Raw genomic sequence first — 20,164 nt, forward strand, 5'->3', positions numbered from 1 at the left:
AAGGTGACACCAGACTATTTTGATGTGTTTGGTTTTTGAGACATTTCAGATCTGAGTAAAGAGCACATTTCTTGCACACTTGCATTCTAAGCTTGTATCTAACATTTCCAAACTTAAATTCTGGTCAGGTAGGCTGAGAGGTTGTGGTTTGGATTAGAAGGGCAGTGTAGCATCATGAGTAGAGAGCTGGTTCTGACACTAGACAGCATGTGAACACTTGCTTTACCAATTACTAGCTCTGTCACCTTACAGAAGTTACTTAACTTCTCTGTGCCTCAGTTTTCTCATCTGGAAAATGAGGACAAAATCCCAAATGAGGATTAAATCAATTGATGTTTGACACAACTTTATCACTTCAAACTTATTAATTATTACTGTTTTTTACTATTTTTTTTCTGATTCCAAATGAAGTTCACAAGGGGCTATTGCCTAATCATATAACTGAAAGCAGATCTGGTATGTTTTGGTTATAAAACTCATGAGTACAGTATCTCAGAGAGAGGGAGGGAGAGAGAGAGAGACTGAGACCACATTTTACCATTCCAACCATTTGCTTGTTTGTCCCTTTGGGGAGAAAACTAAAGCCTTTGTAAAGAAATAGACAGTCAGAAGCTTCCTGGTAAACAAAATTCTCTCCTGAAACATCTACATGATTTAGTTAAGAATGAACTGGAATAACATCAATTGCATTTCCTTGAAATCAGAAATAAATTCTAAAATAACTTCTAAAGCAGTGCTCGGATAAGTGTTTACAAGCTTAAAATGGCATAAGGTAGGATAGAATAAATTCAGCTATGAAAATAATGCTCTCACCTGCACAGAGTATATATGAAACTCTGCCTTTCTGTGAAAAATAAAATATTCCACAATCCCAATAAATTATATATTGCATCATCTTGAATGTGTTTTTTTTCTATTTGCTATTCAAGTAATTGTCTAAAGCTAATTGATTTGTCTCCTGATGACTGAGAAAACCACTGCATGAAACACTAAAGTGTAACAGCTTTTTAAAGAGTTATTTCACAAAGTATAAAGTGCTTTACACTTAGGTGTGTGTGTGTGCACACGCATACACACACTCACATACATGCATTATATCTTCATGAGTTCTGGAGCCCATGTTCTAAGAACCATATAAATTTATCCTTGAATAAATTAATGTTACTGTAATTGTACATGTAGCAATGTCTGGACTTTAGATACTAACATATGTACTTTATGTTTTGTTTTCTGAATATCTTTTTATCTTATGGGTATAAGCTCTGTTTTAGCAATACACCTAAGAGTCATAAGAGAGTAACTGTTCTTTTATTTAGAAGACGACAGATTTCAAGCCACATAACCATGTTTGAGTCTTATCCATCTCATTTATTTATTGTCTAAATGGCCCTGTAGAAGTCACTTAAGTGCTCTAACCCTCAGTTTCCTCACTGATAAACTGAGTCTAATGGTAGCTATTTCACAAGAGAACCAAATGACAAATGTATGTAAATAATAAAGCATGAACAAATGTTAGCTAATATTTTTCATTTTCCATGCTTGAGAGAGCATACAACTCATGTGTTCCCTGGACTCAAAGGTGAAAAGAGGGTGTATATGTGTTTATTAGTTGCCAACAGGATTTTAGGCTTTGTATAAAGCAGCATGTGCATATGTATTGATAGATGGGTAAATCAGTCAGGGAGATGTATTGAGACAGGACAACCAATATTTGCCTGCTTTTCAAAGCACAGTAAATCTAAATCTGAGCCTCAAATTGTAGTCAGCATGTCTAGGAATCTGCAGCACATGTTCTCTTTTATTATTGAAGGAGACAGCTAGCTGCCTAGTCAATGTAAATTTTATTGTAAAATTGTTTAATAGAATTCACAATTATGGGAGGACAAACACACTTGGGACAGTAATGGAAGGTCTGAATTTGATATATGCAGACAAAAAAATCTGTCAGACTTAGCATCAGTTATTGTTTCATAGAGAAAGGTGGGCAATAAAAGAAAGTGACCACGAATGAAAGGGAACTCCCACTGATCCACTGCCACCACCCCTCCTAACCAAGAGTAAAAAGTAGGAGTGGAGTAGCACCTAAAGTTTTGGTGTAGCAAATAAATACTATATGTATATTTTATCCCATTGCACTCAACCTGTCTGCACCATTTGATACCTAGAATCCTTGATCTGTTTCTCTTTATATCCCGAATTATGGTGATACTACAATATCCTTGTTTTCCTCAGACCATTCTGAACAATCCATCTTTGTCTCCTTAATGGCTGTTAGGTAATTCCTCATGTCTCTGTGGATATTCTGTTAGGCTCAGTCCTTTCCATCTTCAGACCCAATTTACAACTTTCAGGTATTGTTATGGTTTCAAATATCACCTCTACACAAATAATTTCCAAAAATTTACATTAAGTCCCAACTTCTCCATTAAATGCCAATTGTATATTCCTAAATAATGAATTCACATTTTCACATAAAATTTGGATGTCATCAGATATTGACATGTCTAGAGCTAATTGATTTTTCTCTAAATTGAATCTTTTACCCAATCCTTTATCTTTGATGTTTACTCATCATATCACTTTGAAATCCATACTAAATACTGTGGTCAAAAAAATCCTCTTCGACACATTTGATATTTATTCTCTCACTCAAAAAGTTCCAATGGCTCTCAATTTTCTGTTGGAATAAAAATCCTATTGGCTGTGAAGTGCCTTAAAAACCAAGAGCTTCTCTGTTCTATTATTCTCTTTATCTATCGCACCATCTAGTCTTATGTACTGTACATCATAAATTATAATAATTTCTTTTTGAATTGAATTAAACTCTTTGGACTTCTATTCTCAACTTCCTTAGTCTGATCCATTCCTAACATCCAAAGTTACTTAATGAAACATAATCTGTTTCATTCTATAATTCTATCTACAGTCTCTTAAATGTGGCTCAGCTCAGGCTTCCAGTCAAGATGGCAGAGTATGTAAATGCCGTGCTTGCCTCCTCTCGTGATCACATCATAATTACAACTAAACTACACAACAATCATCATTGAGAATCATTTGAAGTCTAGGTGAACAGAAGTCCTATAACTGGGGACATAGAGAAGAAGCCATATGGAGACAGTAGGAGGGGCAGAGATGCAGAATGTTCTGGTCCCACACTTACGTGTGGCAGTTAAAAATTGGGAAGGCTATCTCAGATGTGGAGGTTTCCCTCCATTGAAGAACAATTGGTCCAAGCCCCATAACAGGTTCCCCAGCCCAGAGTTCCAGTGCCGGGAAGAGAAGACCCCACAACTTCTGGCTGTGAAAACCAGCAGAGATTGTGGCTAAGTGAGACAGAGGGCATCTGGATTCACAGATATTCCTGTTAAGGAGCCTGCAAGAGAACTTATTCACTGCCAGACTCACTTGCTCTGAGCTCTAACACAAGGGCAGCAGCTTGAAAAGTGCCAGGGACATACGAGGAAGAACCGAATTATCTAGCTTCAGGGTGAGGGCTAGAGGGGCAGCTTGCTCCTAGACAGAAATGCTGGCAGAAGCCATTGTTCCTTTGTTGGGCCCTCCCCCTTCCCAGTGTGCAGATGAAGGTGGCTGCTATATCTGAGTCTTCATCAACTTGGCTAACACTGTTTGCCCTGCCCACGTGATTCCCTGAGACCCTACCACTCCCAACTTATGGGTTTACCCAAGCCATTTTCAGTGGCTTTTACCTACAAACAGCCTATCTTGGCTCATGCTGCAGACTTTCATAAAACCTCTCAAATGGTCACAAACCCCAAACAAGCAGTGTCTGACCTCTGCATGCCCCATACCTCTTGCAGAGCAGCCCCAAGCTTGGTACTAGAGGCAGCTGACTTTGGTTCATGGCTTGACCTCTTGAGGCACCTCCAATCTCAGCATAGGTGGTGGCCATCTGTGGATTGCTTGCTGTCTCTTGCCAGGTGGTCCTGGGCAGAGACTGCACACCTGGTGGCTGGCTTTGGACCAAGTCAGAGTACCACCTGGGACTGCATTCGAGGATGACACACCCAAAGGGAATGGGCAGGCATCAGAGCCCTGCTAAAGTGAATCCTGCTCTATAAGATCAACTTCTCATCAGCCAGTCTTCACAATCAATCAGTTTGAGTGTCAATCCTTCCCATTCATGTGCAAACATCAACCAAGGATCAACTACATCAGGAGGGCACACACAAACCATAAAAGAGACACATCTAGAGCATCTAGCTCAGGTGACCAGGGAAGACTGTGCCACTAGGCCACAGAGGACACCTACTACATAAAGCCATTCTACTAAGAGCAGGTGATATAAGAGCCTGATGTAATACATAGAAACAAACACGAGAAGTCACCCAAAATGGGGAGACAAACATGTCCCATATGAAAGAAGAGAACAAAGCTCTAGAAAAAGAACCAAACAAAATAGAGACAAGCAATCTATCAGATACAGAGTTCAAAACAGTGGTTTTAAGGCTGCTGAATGAATTTAGGGGAAGAGTAGATGAACTCAGTGGGAACTTTAATAAAGCAATAGAAAACATAAAAATAGAGATAGAAAACAAAAATGAACCAGTCAGAAATAAAGGATGCAATAACTGAAATGGAGAATGTGGGAATCGAAAGTAGATTACATGAAGCAGAGGACTGAATCAGCTATTCCAAGATATGGAAGCAACCTGGTTGTCCACCAATAGATAAATGGATAAAGAAGAAGTGGTACATATATACAAAGGAATATTACTCAGCGATTAAAAAAAAAAAGAATGAAATCTTGCCATTTGCAACAACATGATTGGACCTAAAGGGTATTGTGCTGAGTAGAGTAAGTCAGATAGAGAAAGACAAATGCTGTATGATTTTACTTACATGTGTAATCAAAAAAAGAAAAAGAAAAAAATAAACAAGCAAAACAGAAATAAACTCATAGGTACAGAGAATATTTTGTTGGTTGCAGATGGGAGGGAGGTTGGAGTGGCAGGCAGGCAGTGAGTGAAAAAGGGAAAGGGATTAAAAAGTATAAATTGGTAGTTGCAAAACAGTCATAGGGCTGTAAAGCATAGCCTAAGGATTATAGTCAATGATACTGTAATAACTATGTATGTTGTCAAATGGGTACTAGATTTATCAGGATGATCTCTTCATAAGTAATATAACTATCTACCCACCATGTTGTACTCCTGAAACTAATATAATATTGTATGCCAACTGTAATTTTTAGACATGGCTCTTCTTTTTCCTGTCCAGTTCTCATTATTTTTCGAAGTTTAGCTCAATTTCAAACCCTGTCTCAGGAAGCCTTCCCTAACTCTTCTAGTTCACATTGATCTCTATTCCCAGTGAACTTCTAAGACTTCTAATTTTGTGTTCTTAGACATTCCTAGTTATATAATTATCATATTTCTAATTATTCCTAATTATCAAACCAACTTTGATCTTCCACTTTTTCCTCTTCCTTATTTATGGCTATGTTGCTATTTTACTTTTGAATTGCTTATAATTTTTCCTGTGTAGATATTGTGTATGTCCAGCTACACTATAGAGTCTTTAGGGAAAAATATTATGTTGTATTTTCTTGTATTGTTTCCATATTTATAGCACTATGCTATGAAAAAAGTGGAAGCTCAAAAATATTTGTTAAATGGATGAAAATATACTAAAAGCTGGTATTTACTGCAATTACTAGCTTTGAAATTAACAATTCAAAAAAATTCTGATGTCTTTAGGTTTTTTGAATACCATTGTCCTATTATCTGATCCGTAATTTATTAGTCCATTAGATAAGAAGAGAATAAACGCTAATGTATCTATACTTGTTTTATGTAGCATCAATGATTGACTATAAAAGTCATTAAATGTTATATAACAGCTAACGAAAGAAGTTGGAGAACCTGTGAAGAATTGCAAGACAAGAGTTGAGATCTATTTGGAATTATACTGGTAAAGTTTGCCCTAAGGCTGGTAGAATCAGTATATTTCCTTTCATATATTATTTACAAAAAATAAAATAGGTATTGTTTGGGAGGTGAAAAGACCAACCTGTTAATTACATTGCTTTTGACTCTGTTTAAGTTCTATTACTCATATATGTAATCAGCTTATCACCAGACAAAAAGGATATTGTTTTTCATAACATATTCTGTCATTTCCCTGGCATTCAGAGGTTGAATGTGTTTCACTGGAACTTAAGGTCTACTTCACCAATTCTTTCACCCAGACTTCTTAATATTTACCTTTCATTTACTTTATCACTGGCCTCACTTGGTTTCTTTTTTTGTAAAACATTTATATTTAAGTGATTATAATAGGATATCTCCTCTCCTCATGAGTAACACAAATTCATTTATATTTGCAATGAATCTCACTAAAATGAATTATTTTATGGAAAATAAGATATAGTAAGGCTTGGAAATGTTAACATGAAGGAAACTATTTTGCTGTCAATGAGATATGCTAATATTTATTGAATGTAAAAGTCCTTTGCAGTGACACTAAGAGATATGAATTACATCTATTTTATAGGTTTTATGTATAATTTTATATGCAGTTCTATTCATGGTGCTCGTGTGTGCTTATTTGAAGAAAGTATAATTTAACTTGCAACACGACTAAAAGGGAGAAATAAATAGCTGTTTAATAATAAAGATATATAAGACTTTTCATTTTTTTACATTGTTGAGTTTATATATGGTTACCACAATTAATAGAATTTGAAAATCATGGAATTTGGAGTAAAATGACCAGTATTCCAGAATTCGTTCTCAGTGGCTTTGTAATCTGTAAAGACAATTACTGTACTGTATCAGCTATATCTATTACTGGCAGTAATAACAAAAACCATTTCATGAGGATTTGTGAAATACATGAAATAATAAATATGAAAGTGCTTTGAATGTATAAAATTAATATTTCAAGAATTAAACTTAAGACAAGATCTAGAGTCCTTACCATGGTCTTTAAAACATTTTGTGATCTGGTTTATAACCATCCACTTGACCTCATCTCCATCACTCTACCTCCAGCTCATATACAGTAATAACTTTGGCTCACTTGTGTCCCTCACACACGTCTAGCTCTTTTTTACCTCCGAGCCTTTGCAAATGCTTTTATATATATATATATATATATAGCTTCACTATATACTTTATTTAAAGTGGTGCCTACTTCTCCATCACTCTGCTTTCATTTTGCCATGTTTTATTATTTTTCTAGTACTCGCTACTAACATTGTATAGTATTTTATTTTCTTTATTGTATATCTTATTCTACACAACGCAATTTCAAGAAAATGCAGAATTTGCCTGTCTTTCTTACTACTGTTACCTCAGCAACTAGAACGGTACCTGGTGCACGACAGATGCTTAATAAATCAAATAATGCATGTGTGAATAAATAAATGATCTTTCACTGAGTCCTTACTCTGTGTGAAGCAATTTGCAAAGTGCTTTATATGAGTTATCTAATTTTATCATTAAAATGGGCCTACTATTTCTATTTCATAAATAAAGAAAACAGATACATCATGAAGAACAGTAACTTGCTTGATGTAAACATGGCAAGTGACGGAAACTTAGTTGCCTGACTCCAGAACCTAGGTTCTTAATCATTGCTATAAAGCCTCTGTGTATCTAGCCATTTTTTATATTAATTGAGGTTTGGTTACACTGTTACAAAAATAGACTGAATTGCCTATCAAAATAATAACATTTATATAGCTTAATTTGATCCCCAAAATAAATGAGTGTGGTCAGTAGCTAAAGAATAAACCAACTCTTAGAATCGCACACAAAAGCCGGCATTAGAAAAGTTGAGAACAAGAATACAAAGAAGCAGGTTTACTTTTACAGGTGACTCAAGCGTGACTTACCTCCAGGTGACCAGCTATTGTAGCAATATGTAGGGCAGTGAGACCACCATATCCAACCTGCTGTATGTCAGCTCCACTGTGAAGCAGGGAAGTGATCAATTCTGCACTATCCTGTAAAGAAACACATCTTTATGTTACTTTTCTACTAATAGCAGGTTTCAATGGTGTGCAACAGGATGTATTGATTCCCTGACTGTCAGGCAGTTTAGGTGTTCAAAAAAAAACCTAACAGTGATTTCTTGCATAAGAGCACATGAGATAGCAGAGAACAGCTCTCAGATGGTTGAAATGTAGGAACAAATGACAGGGCTGTTCAATTACAATCAATCCTCCACCACTTGACCATGAAAGACAGGACATTTACCTATGGTGAGGCTCTTGCAAATTGAACTCAATCTTACATGTAGGTCACTCCAATAAATGTCCTTTCTCCAGCAACTGCACTATTAAATTGACTGCAGTGGACTATTTCATGGTAGTTCAGTAATTGCTTCATCTCTAGTACATATGTGTCATGGGTCCTATACATAATTAATGACACGTAGTGTCATGGGCCTTATACATAATTAATCAATAGTGTCTTTCTTAACTTAACTCATTTTAACAGTGAATATGTTTGAAGCATTATTTGAGCCTGTAAGTTAGAATAATTTATTCAATAACCAAAGTAATCCTTACTTTCTTCATGCTCTTATTTGCACCATATTTCTGTCTTTGAAGAGCCAGAACTTTGAAGAACTTTTTAATAATATTAATAGCAATTAACAGTAATTGAATTTTTATTATGTAATTAACCTTTCATATGCATTAACTTACTTAAGCCTGGTGCTTGGTAGGATTTCAAAAATAGTGATAAAAAAACGAATTAAAAATGAAAAATTAAATATTTCTCCAAACAATCTTGTGAAAAATTACTATTACAAACTCATTTTATGAGTCAGAATACTCAAAAGAGTGATGTAGAGGGCCACATAGTCATAAAACTTGAAATTTGGAGAGAATATAAAGAAAGGTTATTATTATGTTTAACTCTCTTCCTCAAAGCAAGAATTCAAACCACAACTTCCATAATATTTGGCCCATCAACATCTCAAACACATTCAGTGGCAAGAATGTCAAGTCTTCACAGGATAGGCCATTGCATTTATGCATATATATATATACTTGCAAATACTGTTGGTTAAGACAATTCTCCCATTAAAAAACAAAGTTTAATTTCTTATTACTGACACATAAGTGAAGGTCTAGACATTATAAAAAAGTGAAAAAAAACTTTGGTAAAGAACTTCAAATAGCAAAATTAATGTTATTCAAGCACACCTCAGAGATATTTTTGGTTCATTTCCAGGACATTGCAATAAAGCAAGTATCACAATAAAGTGAATCCACAAATTTTTTTGTTTCCCAGTGCATATAAAAGTTATGTTTACCTTATGCAATAGTCTATTAAGTATGCAATAATATTATGTCTAAGCAAACAATGTACATACTTTAATTAAAAATACTTCATTGCTAAAAAAATAACATTAGCAAGTCATAATCCTTTTGCTGGTCTTGTCTTGATGTTGATGGCTGCTGAGTGATTATGGTGGGGGTTGCTGAAGGTTAGTGTCGCTGTGGCAATTTTTTAGAATAAGATAAAATAAACTTTGCTGAATTGATTGATTCTCCCTTTCACAAATAATTTTTCTGTAGCATGTATTTCTTCATAGAATGTGTCATTTCTCTGTTTGATATTGTTTTACTTATAGAACTTTCAAAACTGGAGTCAATCCTCTCAAACCCTCACACGGCTTTCTCAACTAAATTTATGTAATATTCTAAATTCTTTGTTTTTATTTCAATAATCTTCACAGCATCTTTATCAGGAGTAGACTCTATCTCAACAAATCACTTTCTTTGTTCATTCATAAGAAGCAACTCATCTGTTTTATCAAATGATAATTCTAATTCTACTTCTAACTCTAGTTCTCTTGCTATTTCCACATCTGCAGTTACTTCTCTATTGAATTCTTGAACCCCTCAAAGTCTTCCACGAGTGTTGGCATCAACTTCTTCCAAATTCCTGTTAATATACATATTTTGACCTCTTTGCATGAATGATGAATACTCTTAATGGCATCTAGAATGGTGAATCTTTTCCAGAAAGTTTTTAACTTACATTGCTAAGATTTATCAGAGAAATCACTATCTGTGGCAGCTATAACCTTATGAAAAGTATTTCTTAAACAAAAGACATGAAAGTTAAACTTATTCCTTCATTCATAGGTTGTAGAATGAATGGCGTGTTAGCAGGCATGAAAACACTAATCTCATTGTACATCTCCTTCGCAGCTCTTGGGTGACCAGGTGCATTGTCAGTAGCAGTAATATCTTGAAAGAAATCTTTTTTTTTTCCCCCTGAACAGTAGGTCTCAACAGTAGGCTTAAAATACTCAGTAAACCTTGTTGTAAACAGATGTGCTGTCATCCAGGCTTTGTTGTTCCATTTAGAGCTCAGACAGAATAGATTTAGCATAATTCTTAAGAGCCCTCGGGGTTTTTCAAAAGGTCAATGAGCACTGGCTTCAACTTAAAGTTACCAGCTGCCTTAGACCTTAACAAATGAGTCACTCTGTCCTTTGAAGTTTTGAGGCCAGGCACTGACTTCTCTCTATAAAAGTCCTAGACGGCATTGTCTTCCCATATAAGGCTGTTTCGTCTACATTGAAAATCTGTTGTTTGCTGTAGCCACCTTCTCTAATTATCTTAGCTTGATCTTCTGGATAACTTGCTGCAGCTTCTACATCAGCACTTGCCACTTCACTTTGCACTTTCATGTGATAGAGAGAGCTTTTTCTTTAAACCACATGAACTAACCTCCACTAGTTTGAAACTTTTCTTTGTAGTTTCCTCTCCTCTCTTAGCCTTCATAGAACTGAAGAGAGTTAGGGCCTTGTTTAGGAATTAGGTTTTGGCTTAAGGGAATGTTGTGGCTGGTCTGACCACTTCCATCCAGACCATTACAATTTTATATCAGCAGAAGGCTATTTTGCTTTATCATTTGTGTGTTCACTGGAGGGAACACTGGAGCACTTTTTAATTTCCTTCAAGAGCTTTTCCGTTCCATTTACAACTTGGCTAACTAATGAATAACACAAGAGGCCTAGTTTTTGGCCTATCTCAGCTTTTACCATGCCTTCTTTGCTAAGTTTAATCATTTCTAGCTTTTGATTTAAAGTGAGAAACATGCAACTCTTACTTTAACACTTAAAGGCCATTGTAGAGTTATGAATTGTAGAGTTATGAATTGGCTAAATTTCAATATTGTTGTGTCTCAGAGAATAGGGAGGCATGAGGAGAAGGAAAGGTTGGGAAACAGCTAGTCAGTGGAGCAGTTAGGACACACACAACACTTATTGATTAAGTTGTCCTTACATAGGCATGGTTTATGGTGCCCAAAACAATTATAATAGTAGCAATAAAAGATCGCTGATTATAGATCATCATAACAAATATAATAAAAATAAAAAAAGTTTGAAATAGTGTAAAAATTACCAAAATATGACACAGAGACATGAAGTGAACCAAATGTTATTTATTGGAAAAATAGTGATGATAGACTTGCTCGATGCAGGGTTACCACAAACCTTCAATTTATAAAAAATGCAGCATTTGCAAAGCCATTTAAAACACAGTGCAATAAAATGAGGTATGCAAGTAGTTTCCAAATCTTCCACTCGGCATACCTGCTCTAAAAAATGTTAAATAAAGATTTCATCTTCCTTTATTGTTCCATTGGCTCTTTCTGCTCAGTCTACAGACTTATGCTTGCTCTATTCTTTGAAAAAAGAAAAGCTAATTTTAATTCCATTGTTTCCTTCATTTTTCACACCTCTGGAAGAAGCTATTGACACTCACTGCTGAGAGCTCTCATCTGGTTTCTGTAGTGATCCCTAGCAATGTACACCCAAATCTTGCATAAATCCCAACTGAGTTCACCATAATCTTTGCACATATAACCTTGCTTTTTCTTATACTATTCCTTCCCACTAAGGCATATGTATTCTCCCTTTTCCTTTGTCTTATACTGTCAAGAGAAAACACCATGCCTGTTTCTTTCACCTGAGGCATTAGGACCTCACCACTGTCCTGAAATCACCTTCTCAGTTTCAGGAGGTAATCGTCTGTTAAACAAATCTAGTGTCAATCATCTTCCTCATCTCTGTAGTCAAATCTTCTTCTTGTAATCCCTCTTTCTTTTGCTTTCATTAAACCATATATTCCCAGTTTCCTTCTCTTTGCTTCTTCTTTGTCTCTGTCTCCAAAAAGGAGTGACCCTAAGTTTAGCCCTTTCTCATTCTAAACACCACCTTTGGTAATTCTTACATAATCTGATAAACTTTATCTTTAGTCTTGACTATTCTGCTAAGTCCAAATCTCATATACCCTGCCTAACAAAGAAATCTCAAATTAGAAATTCAAAATTGCTCTTGTAAATACCATTCATAAATTTTTCAGTGTGATCAATCATCTCCTAGCATTCCTTGTTTGCATTAATGGCATTTTCTTATTCCAAATGACCCTGAGTCCCTTTAGCTTAAATAAGAAAACATTATAGAAAGTATCATAAAGTACCAATAGCTATGAGATAAAACAGGCAAATGATAAAGTGGCTACTTTAATTTGAGTAGTCAGGGAAAGCTTCACTGAAGATGTGATCTTTGAGATAAATGATGAATACCAAAAAGAAGAAATGCAAGCCACAATTTCAGGATGGGCATTCAAGGACAGGAGTTGCTAGTGTAAAAGTCCTAAGATGGAAAAAAGCTTAGTGTATTTGAAAGCGAGAGTTGAGGACGTTAAAAAAAAAATGTAATGTTCAAGTTGTAGTCAAAGATACCTGACTTTGTTGGACCCCACAGGCCATGGCACTGAGTGTCTGGATTTTTCCCAAGTGCAATAGATAGTTGAGGAATGACATGGTTCTGAGATAGAGAAGAATCAAGAAGTAGTAGTTTTTGAGATAGAAGTAAAATGTTTTGTTTTTTACATGTTCAGTCTGAGATACTTACAATGTAGGGTTAGGTTGTGCATACTAGAATTAGCTTCCCTGGTTAGAATCCTAGCTCTGCTAATGACTATGTGAACTGGGGCAAGTTATATAATCCCTTTACACTAATTTCCTTGGTTATAAAAAAAGGGGAACAATAATTGTATCCACCTGATATGAAATACATATAAACTGTGTATCCACAACTAATGTGATAATACATTTGAAGTGCTGAAAAGGTACCTGCCAAAATAATAATCAATAACTTATTACCATTGGACATAGAAGTCTGGAGCTCAGTATAGCTCTCAGTGGAAACTTCCAAATAAAAGAGTGCTTTGACTCCACCATCTAGCTCCTCTTTCTCCTTTATTACTATTTCCTCCCCACAACTTTGCTTTCCCTACTTTACTAGTTACATATTGAAATAAGCAGAGGAATGAAACAGGAAAACTCTGAACCAGTACTGGAAATTAGAAAATGTCGACTAGTTCTCCCTGCTCCAGAAAAAAAACAAAAACAAAAACAAACAAACAAAAAACTATTCATAGGAGTTAACTCTAACCTCAACGATAATCTTTAATTTTGAATGGTGAGAGATAAAGACATGAGTAAACGGGAAAGGCATCACCTTAAAATATTTGTCCATGCAGATGAGCAGGCATTTATTTAAAGGCAGGAAAGTGGAGGTCTTTTAAAGAATAAAATTATTTGTAAAAATATAGGGAAAATATGATAAGTTTGATCAAATTAAAGTATTAAAAACGTAATATAAGATAAAGGACAAATTGGATGAATATTCACAACATATAAATTGTATGCTTAATTTATAAAGAATTCATACAAATCAGTAAAAAGATGACTTTAATTTGACAAATATTTATTAATGAATGTCTATCTTATGACAACCACTGTACTGTTAATTAAAGTAAATTATACGTAAATCATGGAGTATATGAAATATTTATCTAATAGGCAGATTCTAGTAAACACATTCATGCTTTACTCAACTGTTTGTGTTTTCTCCTTATTTAGACAAAATTTGTGGAATTTAAGAGAATGTATGTTATGATTCCTTCATAATAGGCATTTGGTTTGATTTCTCATTAAAATAGAACTTTTATCATACCAAGCCATACTAAAGAGAATGTAACAAAAATAGTCATCGCTACTTACAAATTACTTATTATGGGCTAAGAAATATGTAAAATTCAAGGAAAAACTTGAGAGGATGTACTTTGTTGTATTTTGTTGCATTTAACTGACAAGCCCAAAATATTTCTCCCCTACTCAACAGAAATTTTAAAATTCAGCAATATAGTAAATACCTCCTAGAAAGGACATTCATATAAAACAAAAACATTAGGCAAATTATAAATATAAAACCGATGTAATTTATTGCTGGCATTCTATAATATATAACAAGTATCAAAAGGCAAAAATTTTAAAAGAAACTGTTAAGATTTGCACAGCAAATACTCTTCTGGGGAACCAACAGGTTTTCTTTTACATACTCTCTGGCCAAATTTACAGCATTATTATTCAGTGGGACACACAGAAGCATGTTAAAGTATAAGGTAAATAAGCCTCTGTAATGTATTCATATGGACAATAGTTATTGTTTTTAAACAAAAGAAAATCCATATGTGAAAAAGTGAGCCTTGGACAAAAAAATCAATCCAGCTATTCCCTGAAAAAAATAGCATTTGTGCTACAAAAGACCTCCAAAATTTATGTAAATGGATGAAAACTTTTTGTACTGGTAGCAACTCCAAATCTGTACTATGCATAAAACTCTAACAAAGCATCTAATACTCTGCCTGTTGTTAGCTCTATGATTGTTACTATGGATAAAGCCAAGATAAGTAGCCATTAGTGTCAGAGAACTCAGATTCTCTACTAGCAAATTATATAAATTTAAATATACAGAATTCTGCTAATTCTAGTCTTAAATAAAAATTAAACTGTGATTCTTTTTATTTATTTTTATTATTTATTATTATTTATGCCTACAGCACCTGGTCTTCCTAGGTGGTCTCCCATCCAAGTACTAACCAGGCCCGACCTGCCTTAGCTTCTGAGATCAGACACCAGCCTTGTTCAGGGTGGCATGGCCATAGACCATGGACTGTGGCTCCACTGTGGTGTGAACCCAGGACTTTCTGCGTGTAAAGCAGACGTGTTAATCGCTACACTATGGAACAATGTCCTGTGATTCTTTTTTAATGGATAAAAATTGCTTTCTTCTGGTTATGAAAATAATACATCTCTGGAAGGTTTAAAACATGGCAAGTATTCATTTACAATCTTTCCACTGCTATATAAAATCTGTATCTCTTCTCCTTGAATCTGGGTGGATTGTGACCAACAGAGTGTGGCAGAAGTAAACTATGTTTCTTCCAGAGTTAGATCATAGAAAGTCACATAGTTTCCTCCTTATTTTCTGAAAAACTTGCTCCTGAATCTCTAAGCTACCATATAAGAAGTCTAACTTTAGACAGCCATGCTGTAAGGAAGCCCAGGCCATACAAAGGCTCTCCAATTAATGAACCAGCTAAGGCCAATCTTACAGTCATCCCAGGCCAGGCATGAGATATGTGAAGCCTCCAGCTCATTGAACAACCCTCAGGCACTTATGTCTTCTCAGCTAAGGTCATAAACATGGAGGAGCAGAATTGAGCCATCTCTGCTGTGTCTTGTCTTGATTTCTGAACTAAGGGCCCATGAGAATAATAAAATGATTGTTGTAATGCAGGACCAGGTTTAGGGTAGTTTGTTAAGCCTCAATAGATAGTTGGAACATTTCAAAGTAAAAAATTAGAAAATAAAGTAAAGGAATAAATGACAATTTAATAATCTATAGCACTACCATATAATCACTATTATCATTTATGTCTGTATTTCCCTCTATTCTTTTTCCTATATATGGTCCTTTATAAAACTATATAGAGCACAGACTAGCACAGCAAAGCAAACTTGTGTTTGCATACTGATGGCCACTTCTACATTTGGGACATGTTTCTTAACCTCTTAAGCTGTTTCCCCCCCACCCCTTGTAAAATGAAGATAATAATAGTATCGCTCTCATAGTTATTGTGCGAATTCAATAATGTAATGCATTTAACATAATGCTTGCCACACAATTTTTATTATCAATTATTATGTAGAGAATTGAGCTCATACTATATATAAAGGTATGCAATCTCTCTTTTTCATTTAATATAAAATCATGAGCATTTCCCCACATGTAGCAGATGCAGAGAGGTGCCACGCAGATCTCCCTTCAAGAAGAGTGTACCAGGGATATGGTTAGCTGGCAGCCTCCTTCAGCTAGCTCTTTTAGGATCTACTGCAGCATTAGAGCTGGGATTTGCTACTTTTTAGGATGGCCTCCTGTTAGTGACTGAAAAAGGTGGTGGTAAAAGGGTCTAGCCATTTCTGCACAATGTGACACTCTTCTAACAGGCAATTTTTGCTCTAGAGCTCATATTGGTCTGGCAGAGATTTTAGTAAGTCTGTACTGTGGTCTGACAGCTTCCTCGCCCACTTCTGCATCCTTCCTTCTCCTCTCACAGGTGTCACTTCCACATAAATCTTTTGCACTCCTAAATTCCTTTAAGAGTCTGTTTTTCGAGAACTTAACTGGCATACCATATCATAAAATATGTTTCTTTAATGCACATTAAATTGAAGCTGAACTGGGATTTTAATGTAGGTCTTCTGACTTTGAATCCTATGCTCTTCTCAATACGAAATGTTATCTCTCGACCCTCAAATACCCTACTAGTCCCAATTTGTTGCTTTTCGCATGTAAGCCCTATGCGCTCTGTATCTGTGAAAAAGAGATTTAATACCTGTTGTACCTAATAGGGTTGTAATAAGGATCAAATGGTATTATTTACGTGCAAATGTTTATAACGTTGAGATCCTTACAAGTTTACATATTTATATTAAACATATCACCCACAAGAATGACCTTTCTCTATAAAAATATTCACCTTACATCTCAGTCTACTCTGTCCCCAAAAGTATTTAATCATAAAATACCTCAATTTCTTCACCTGTAAGATTTGGGCTAAATTGTGTTCTGTAATATCCTAAGCAACTCTAGTACTCTGATGTTCCCTGAAGTGTCACATCAAGCTCTGAGGCAGAGCTGAACTTAGTTTGGAAAGAAGACTGAGTTTCTGCATGTGGAAATAGAGATATATAAATAAATATTTTAATAATGTCCTTATCTAAGTAGTTTTCGTCATTGACCCAATTTACCCAGCACAGCAATTGTCACAGCCTGTTTGTGTTTGTAAGGGAAAAAGGAATAAAAGCTCTTTTGTAGCCTTAAAAGAATATTAAGGTTTCTTTTAGGACAAGGGAGCATGCAGGCCTTTAATATGAAATACATTTAGTTCCAGGCATTAAAATTTAATGGACTAGAGTTGCCTCGTGTGTCATAGACATCTCCAATGAAAGGATCCATTAATCAGTATAAAAATAACTGCTCGTGAAGGTTCACACCTACATATGCCTCTTGTTGAAATAATTCTAAATTTATCTTCAAAAAAGATATCAATTATTAAAGGTTTCAGTGTGGTGGAAATATCTGATTTTCCTTGAAATTTTGAAAAAAAGAAAGAAAAAAGAGAAGGAAAACACTCTTAGATTAAGTACCTGTACTCTTTCAACAGTAAAGTCTCTAAATTTGCTTTTGACCTATTTTTTTCTCATCACCACTGCTGACCCTTCTTCTATTACCTGGTTTCCCATAATCACTTTCTTCCTGTGGGCTGCTTCCAATTAGTCTCTGAATATACTTATTCTCTCATTCAGTAATATAGTGATGATTTAATGGGGTAGAGCTAATCAGAATCTCTGGGAGTTTGGAAAATGCAAATATATGCTGATTGAAAAACATATTAAATATTATAATTTCTTTAATTTATTTTCACTTATATTTTATTTATTTTAAAAATAAAAAAATTAAACACTGAATTTTATATGTATACAAAAGGACAAGACTTCAAGAAGACTGAAAAACACTGTTGTAGAAATCTCTGTGATCCTGCCACTCCTCAAGTTACTGCCCAATCTTTTGCCTTATATAAGAGAAATCAATATTAATTTCCTTAACTCCATTTATTTTCAATCCATTTTTATACTTTCTATTCCCACAAATTTATTAACATATCCCTAAAAGAGATATCTGAAACTTCTTGATTTCCAATTTTAATGCCCAGTACAGGAAAATATGTTGCCCAATGTCAATGTGATTCTTCCTCTTTTCAAGTACTTTCCTTTTTCATAGTCACTATGGAATTAAAACTTCATTTATTTATTTATGGTACATATTTACTGATGAATATACACCAGGAATTGTTTGTAAGGGCTCAGAATAAGATAACAAACAATTTAGATCCAGTCTGTGCCTTGATGGTGCTCATAACTCTTATCAGAGATTACAAACAGGTGACAAGGGGAAAAGATGTGTATAGTTTGCCCTACACAGTATTTACAACTAAAACTTTGAATTAAATGCCAACATTTAAATATCAGGAAACTTTACATAATTTATGATTCTCTGAAATTTTGGGCAATACTGAGCTTACACTGATCTCTACATAGCAATGATTAACTGGAGCTGAATATTGACTACTCCCTTTACATAGGGTATAAATTCTCCAATTTGCCACTCCTTGTATTTCAAAAACATTGAGTCTTTGAGTGTTAGTTAACTTTGCCACATTAGTTAACATATTCATTCATTTGTTACCCACCTCATTCCCAAAGATTTGTGAGATTGTGCCACCTAATCTAGAAAAAGATGGAGAGAAATAATCGGTAATAAAATCTAGATTCAGTCAGAGTATGATAAAGTAAGTACAGAGTGCTAAATGAGTATATTGAAGGGGCACCTAATTCACACTTGGGAAGGGTTGGGGGAGCTTCTCCAGGAATAGTGCTGTCTAATATAAGAACTGAAGGATAAATTAAGATCTTCAGTTAGCATCCTATTAGCTTTTTAGGGAGAACATGTTAATTAACAAAAAGATTATGAAATATTTGGTTACTAAGAAGAAATGTGAGTATAGAAAAAATCCATCTTAATGATTGCTCTACTTTGTGGGTAAAAATGTTCTCTAGTTCCTTAAAGTGAGGATTAAGTATTAAACAGTGTTTTAAAGCTGCAATTAACTGGAAACTGAGAATAAAACTATGCAAAAAGCAAAATTCCTTTTTATTGAAAATTTTGGTTTTTTCTTCAAAGAATTTTTTATTATTATCTTGACAAATTCCCACTTGGGGAAAATGCAGTTTTTAATCAGGAAACTGTTTGTTCAAATAAAAAAGATACTTAGATTTGAAAAATATCAATTTGCATTGTCTTCTAAATTAGGGGTTCTCAAACTGCAAATAGTTTTGTCCGCCAGGGGCGATGTCTGGAGACATTTTTGGTGTCACAACTTGAGATAGAAGTGGCCGCTGGCATCTAGAAAACAAATGCCAGGAATGCTGCTAAATATCTTACAATACACAGGACAGCTCCCCAAAACAAGGAATTATCGAATCTAAAATGACAGTAGTGTCGAGGCAGAGAAATTTTGATCTAACTAGACAGAGGATTCAGAAACTATGAACCACATGTTTTGGGTCCTGGATTTTAGAATAATTGAAAAAAAATCTTAACTTTATGCTAAGGAAGAAAAAAAATCAGAAAAAAAAAAAAGATACATTTTTTCAGGCTATGAATCACCATGAAAAAAATCCCACAGTTTTCTGAAAGTCATGGTTGTGTAGCAATAAGGACCTAGATCTAGTTAGGTCAGACAAACATAGTTTTGAACTAAAATATTCCCCTCTTCCATGTCCTTCCCTTTGTAAAAAATATATAAAATGACTTATTCTGAATGATGAGAATGAGATTTTGCTAGAAATCTGTAGGATGGAATAAATAACCATTTGACATCTGCTTGTATCATATAAAATAACTAAAAAAGTTGACTAATCAAAATGCTACTTTTCATTCACTAAAGAAATTGTATTAAGTGGTTTGTCTGTGTATTAAAGAAGAGGTATATATGACTTTAAATTAGATGATCTAATAAGCTTTTGTTCATCAACATTCTTATTTAAGATCCTAGAAACTACATATATTTCATTTTTTCTCCCACAAAGTCTTGTCTTTCATTTTAGGAGTAGAATTTAGATACCATCCAAAGGAGTATGCCCCAAAATGGCTTGCAAATATGACAGAAATCTTCTAAGAAAATGCATTAGGA

At 34.7% G+C, this 20,164-nt stretch overlaps 1 protein-coding gene across 1 annotated transcript in view; it reads right to left on the minus strand.

Moving 5' to 3' along the window:
* Positions 1-20,164, minus strand: part of LOC105295867 (serine/threonine-protein kinase TNNI3K) — a 268,258-nt gene that overhangs the window by 231,067 nt on the left and 17,027 nt on the right. Inside the window, exon 5 of the mRNA XM_011365693.1 lies at positions 7,859-7,969. Within this exon, the coding sequence (XP_011363995.1) occupies positions 7,859-7,969 (111 nt within the window). The remainder of the gene's footprint in view (positions 1-7,858; positions 7,970-20,164) is intronic.

Source organism: Pteropus vampyrus, unplaced genomic scaffold (assembly GCF_000151845.1).
Source record: "Pteropus vampyrus isolate Shadow unplaced genomic scaffold, Pvam_2.0 Scaffold115, whole genome shotgun sequence".
Lineage (NCBI taxonomy): Eukaryota > Metazoa > Chordata > Mammalia > Chiroptera > Pteropodidae > Pteropus > Pteropus vampyrus.